At 44.2% G+C, this 5,844-nt stretch overlaps 1 protein-coding gene across 1 annotated transcript; it reads right to left on the bottom strand.

Annotated features, from left to right (window-relative positions):
* Positions 1-1,109: 1,109 nt before the first annotated feature.
* On the bottom strand, positions 1,110-5,836 carry LOC106821174 (membrane protein FAM174A-like). The gene is made up of 2 exons (XM_014825868.1): positions 5,337-5,836; positions 1,110-1,343 (listed from the first exon to the last, which is right to left on the bottom strand). Exons 1-2 carry the CDS (start codon positions 5,426-5,428, stop codon positions 1,205-1,207), a joined length of 231 nt encoding a protein of 76 aa, XP_014681354.1. The 5' UTR covers positions 5,429-5,836; the 3' UTR covers positions 1,110-1,204.
* Positions 5,837-5,844: the final 8 nt, after the last annotated feature.

Below are 5,844 nucleotides of genomic sequence, written 5' to 3'. Positions count from 1 at the left end.
TCCCCCCTTCCCCCCCGGGATTTACGCCCCTGATACACGCACGTATGTTTTTCCACGCTTTCCAATATTTCAATTGGATCGTGCTGCCCCCAGGTGGCAGGGTAAAGTATAAATATGAATATTAGTATGCGATTGTCAACCACACTTCTTTGCACAGCTGGCTGGCTGTAGCAACAATAACAAGTAACACTAACGCACTACGTGTAACGGTCATCCCTTTTCAGCAGGCAGAGACTCACCTATCTGAATATATCAACCCCAACACACTCCCCTAACACTCACTTCATTCCTCAGTCCAAAAACTAAATCTTCCATGTCATTTAAAATACTTCAATATAAGTTCATCAAGTATTTAATCCATACTACCACTGGAAAACGTTCATATTTGGCTGTTCAATTAATCAGCAGCAAGCAGACTGGCTGCTTTTTTAAATGAGACTAGTACCTTGTCCTGAGAACTTAAACAATGCTACATATATGCTTCTTACAAGTGACATACTTAAGCTCACCATTTTTTTAAACAGGGAAAAGGAAAGCCCGTGACATTCCAGTCTGCAGTACCACTGTGTTTTCTTGTACACTTCACTAACGGAATATTTAACACAAATATCAGCAAATTTTTTTACAATGGAACAGAGCATTTAACAGAGATATGCTGATAGATATACAAGGAAACACAAATCCAGAGCCATGGTCCCAATGCAATCTAATACTATCTTCAAAATAGCTATACAGTGTATGCCTGTTCAGTGGGCAAGCGTATAGCCTTACCATTAGCTGCACCAATTGATTCTTCACCAATTTTTTCAGGAATGAAATCTGGTCATCAATAATATGCATTATTGAAATGCTACAGTCACCACCCTTAGTCACTCACTTACATAACACGTGTGAAATGCATGACTTCTAGATTACGAATGACCTTTTTAAAGTTACTAATATAATTATATAATGTACAATTTTATAGATAAAGTAACTGCTGACAACTTAGAGTTCAACTAGTTGGAATGGAAGAATTGCTCAGTCCAAGAAGTGTCACAAAAAATAACTGCAGATGTTGCAGCCATACCAAAATAATGACAGCTGTGAAATGTGAATGATCCATATGGCAAAATTAAGCTTCAATTTGGAAAAAAAGAACATTTTAGAAACACCTTACTTAGCATATTCGTACAACAAGGAGCAGCACACATGACACATCCTGCTATTTACGGTTGCTAGGTAGTTCAAACACAGTCATATCCTCTTCCTCATCGCCTACATCTAATGGTGTCATTTCCAGGTCAGTGTCAGCCGTCTGCAGGATTCCATACTTCTTAGTTTTGCTCTTCCTTGTTCTCACCCTGCCAGAAAAACAACAAGAGTGTACTATCACGGATATGCAATTAGTAGTGCATGCGCACAAGAAAGTCTTAATTGTGTCATTTAATTAAATTTATTTGAAACCAATTAAAGAAAAACTGCATGTATAACATGAAATGACAACAGGCAAAACTATGCACACAATTGTATTTTTCCGAAATGCTACATTACCAGGGGCGGCGCCACGGTTTTCAAAGTGGGGGGGCCCAATTGAGAGGATGAAGCGACCATGCCGGGGGGCTGAGTTATTTTTTATGGGCGCGAAAGTCGCCGCGGAGCGGAGGGGAGCAGCACCGATCGTGGGGATGTGGCCGGGAAATCCCCATCCCACGCAGTGAGCATTTTCAAATTTTGCACGAAACGGACGATACTGGTGCACCATCGAAGTAAAATTTCAGTGAGAATGGAAAAAGAACGGGAAATTAACACCTTTGAGTACATCTATGTCAGCACTATAGTGAAATTATTGCATCAAATAATAATAGTAGAGAGCAATAAAGAAAGAAGAGAGGAATCTACTTTGAACACGGCGTACAGAATTCCATGTTCTCTCAACCTGTAATAGTCAACGAGATAGTGAACACCGAAAACTTACGAGCGAGCTTATAGACACACCTCAACTCGACGAGCGTGAGCTTTAGTTATCTTCATGTGCTGACACCAGTTTTGCCTTACCCAAGCGCAATATTACATATAAAAAGGAAATACATCACTAATTTATTAAATTAAAAAGACTAAAGAACTAAAGTGCAAAATATATATACTAGAAAAGAGAGAGAGGACTATATAAAATAATTATACATAAAACAACCTCTCATAGGGTCTATGTTCCCCCAGGTACTGGCCGAAACGTACCCTGACGTCCGGATATACCGGCTCGCTTATCAGCGTCGATAGGCCTCGCGTACTGGCGCCGTAACTTAAGCCTGTGCGCAAGTTCTCGAACAATAAAATAGCCGGCGCTTCAGTGCGAACGCAGATTCGAAAAAGGGTTTAGGAGAGCAGGGTGGGGGGGTCGGGGGGCTCTCCCACCAGAAATTTTTGAAATTCATTCACAGATCTTCTGGGGGCGCGAAGAATAGAGGTTCCGGAACCTGAACCCCCCCCCCCCTGTACACGCCCTGAAAACTTAGAACCACTGGGGATACCGGGGTTCCGCTTCACTGGCACGGTGGGGGTCGGGGATCAGATTCATCCAAGCGGCGTACGCAAATATTCTGCGGTAAATCTTGTGGCGTACGCAAATCAGACCTATGCTATTGCGATTATCAGCAGATTATTTATAATATCTATATAGGTATTAGTATGCGATTTCGCAGTACGCAAAGTCGAGGGCCGGTTAGGTGCATTCACAAGCTAAAAATACGTAAACCTTTGCGTAGGGAGGTGTATGTGTCAGAGAGAGATAGGAAGCGGTTCGTGCGTTTGGTGTAGAGAGAAGGAGAGAAAGGGTTACTCTTGTGTGGTATGACAGAAAAGAGAGGACGAGAGAAGAGAGAGAAGAGAGAGAGGGAGGGAGTGAGGATGAGGAAAGAGAAGAGAAGAAAGGAGAGAGAAGAGCAGAGAGAGAAGAGCGCGTAGCGAGAGAGAGAAGACGAGGGAGGAGAAGAGAGAGAGAGAAGAGAGAGGAGAAAGAGAGAGAGCGGCGAGCGGAAGAGTACGCAGAAGAAAGAGAAGAAGAGAGAAAGAGAGAGAGAGAACACAGAGAGAGAGAGCAGAGAGGAAGATCAAAGGTAGAGAGCGGCGAGAGACAACAGAGAAGTTGTCGCGCGTCGCGTGGTGGTTGGAGAGAGAGAGGAAGAGAATAGAGAAGAGAGAGCTGTGGCGTGATGTCTGTGCGTCGTGTGTGGTTTTGTGTGTTTGTTCTCCGCTGCGGTGCGTGCGTGCGTGCGTGTGCGTCGTGAGAGATAGAATTGCGTTGTGCTGGTCTGTTGTTTATGAATCCAACTACCTTATCCATACTACGTACCACTACAGCACAGTCACAAACGTGCAAGGCCTACACTAGCTATTATAAAAAGCTGCTTTGATAGCTAGAAGTAGATGCAGTAAAAACGTGAAAATTTCTTAAATCTCACATGAAACAACCAAGTCTATAACATAATATGTTGCGTGTCAATCCAATTCTGCGCCAATCTACGAAATCGCCGACTTGTGGAGCCTCATTGGGAACTGTAAGCCACCTAAAACGCCACGCGAATAAACCCTGTAAGTGTAATCGATCCTCCTTACCTCCCTTGTCTTACTTCTTCTTTACTTTTTTCTCTCTTTTTGAATCTCAGGGGGGGATAATGTACAGGCCATCGCCCCCCTCCTCAAGAAGGGAGATGGCATCCTCCCCAGCCCACGATTACCCCGTTTAGTGGACTGCGATCGCTCGGATAGCTAGTGCAGCGCGTAAGTGCAGCGCGTAGCGGGGACTGGGCAGCGGAGGAGCGGGACCGGGTGCTCGGAGGGGTGGTCCCCCCCCTCCGAGTTGAAAGAAAATGAAATAACTCCTAAAAAACCGCATTCCGCACATTTTTCTGTAATTAAATCATATTGTCACTTTTGTTGGTATGTAAAATCCCATGATTGGCAGAAGAAAAATTTGTCTCAGACATCCTTTGTACCGACATCATTATGGCTAATAAGGCCGACGATCTCTGGACAGTATCCTTGCGGGGTGGGGGGGGCCCCCCCACCACCGCCCACATTCCAGAAATACCCACAGAATACCGGCCCGTACGACGCTGCACCCCGGACAAGCCATCGCTTCCCTCAAAATATAAACGCAACGGCAATGCTGCCTGCATAGAACGAGATAAACGGAAGCAAGAATGTATGCAGAGGTTCTGGTCATAAAAGTTTAATAGCTACGGGTACGTCTGAACCTTCATCGACCCTGGCTCCGCTATAGGCCTAGATACACTATATACATGAATACTCAGGAAAGATTAATATAGGAACTATCTATTATATTACCTATATAATATATACCTATATATATACTACTTATGAGTACTATATACCCTATAATTTCTTACTCTGATGAAATTTACCGAGCCAAAAAAACCGTATCAAATTATGAACATTTGTTACGAAAAAGATGGCTCTGACAAACGCAAGCGGCTGTCGCCACAGCTAGCCGCCGCAGTTCACACCCATGCCTAGTGGGCTAAGCGGCGTAGTCAGTAAATTACAAGGTCGTCATAGCAATACGGTACTGATATTACGACCTCGAGCGAGCCTACGAAAACAGGATCACGCCCGAACTCCGCACGGTATGAGCAAATACGGGCGCGGGGAAATTCTGTGGCTAATAAGAGAACAAAGCCTAGAGGATTCGGTCAAACTTGTATTTTCAGAGCAATGAAAATGGGATAAACACCCCTTCGCTCTTCCCCCCTCTCTCTCCTCTATTCTCTTTCTTTGTTGCATTTCCCTCCCCTCCTCCCGACCTCAAAATAAACACAATAACACAATAAGTAGACATATATTTCTGGCAAAAAAAGTGGGGGGGGGGCCGTCCCCCCGCCCCCCGCTCACGCGCCGCCCTGATTAACAATAGGCAACTGCTTTCAGATTACAGGGGTACTATTATTGCAAAGACAGCATGGGTTGTTCTGGGAGTTTCCCCAATGACAGAAGCTTACTTTTCTGGCGGGTGGAAACGGAACACCGGGGGGCCCCCTGCTATCTACGGGCCCCGATTATATAGTTACCCGTACTAATAATAGAAATAATGGGCAAATACCACTATTATCACGTCCTCTAACCCAAACCACAACCTCTAAGAACCAGCTAACCCTAACCCTAACTGCCAATAAACCAAGCAATTACATCAATATAAATATTAATATATATCAATCAAGGTTAGGGTTAGGTAGTTAGGTTAGGTTAGGCGTAGGGTTAAGTCTAGGTTCAGGTAGGGTAGGTGAGAAGGACGCCATAAAGTTATTGACCGAAATAATAGTTAATGTAGAAAAACTAACCTCACAGCTCGAATAACAAAGTAGATAACCACTATTGATGTTATTCCCATCACTACGTAGATCATCCTTGTCAGCGTACCACTTTTGTACATGTTGTCAAAGTACTGTCCCACTGTTTTTAGTGGGAATTAGCATTCACAGTAGTATTCACAGTAGCGAGTAGTGGAGTCGTACTGACGATATGTGTATCCTGAGAAGCTTGTCGCGACCGACACATGACCATCGTTCAGACCGGTGTATTCGCCTGAAACTGGAGAAACGCCTGATTTCACAGCTAAGGTTCCAATCGCATCACGACTTCCTCCGGCCCTAGGCTCAGATGCCAGCTGCGTAGATGGAACTGGAAGTGGATGGTTCTCCCCTTCGCGCGCACTCAAACTCGAAGATAAGCTTACGAGAAATACGACACCAAAGACTACAGGAGTGTTATTTCCGCATACAATTTCAAGAATTTGGACATAACACCACGGAAAATATGCTACATGACTAAAACAACTTCTTTCTTTCG

Source organism: Priapulus caudatus, unplaced genomic scaffold (assembly GCF_000485595.1).
Source record: "Priapulus caudatus unplaced genomic scaffold, Priapulus_caudatus-5.0.1 Scaffold62, whole genome shotgun sequence".
In the NCBI taxonomy this organism is placed as follows: Eukaryota; Metazoa; Priapulida; class Priapulimorpha; order Priapulimorphida; family Priapulidae; genus Priapulus; species Priapulus caudatus.
Note: the sequence above shows the minus strand (reverse complement) of the source record. Positions and strands in the feature narration are given on the sequence as shown.

Coding starts and splice junctions, on each gene's coding strand:
- LOC106821174 (XM_014825868.1), bottom strand. CDS start 5,428: ATGTACAAAAGTGGTACGCTGACAAGGATGATCTACGTAGTGATGGGA. Junction 1,344..5,336: donor TTTGTTATTCGAGCTGTGAG/GTTAGTTTTTCT, acceptor TTTTTCTGGCAG/GGTGAGAACAAGGAAGAGCA.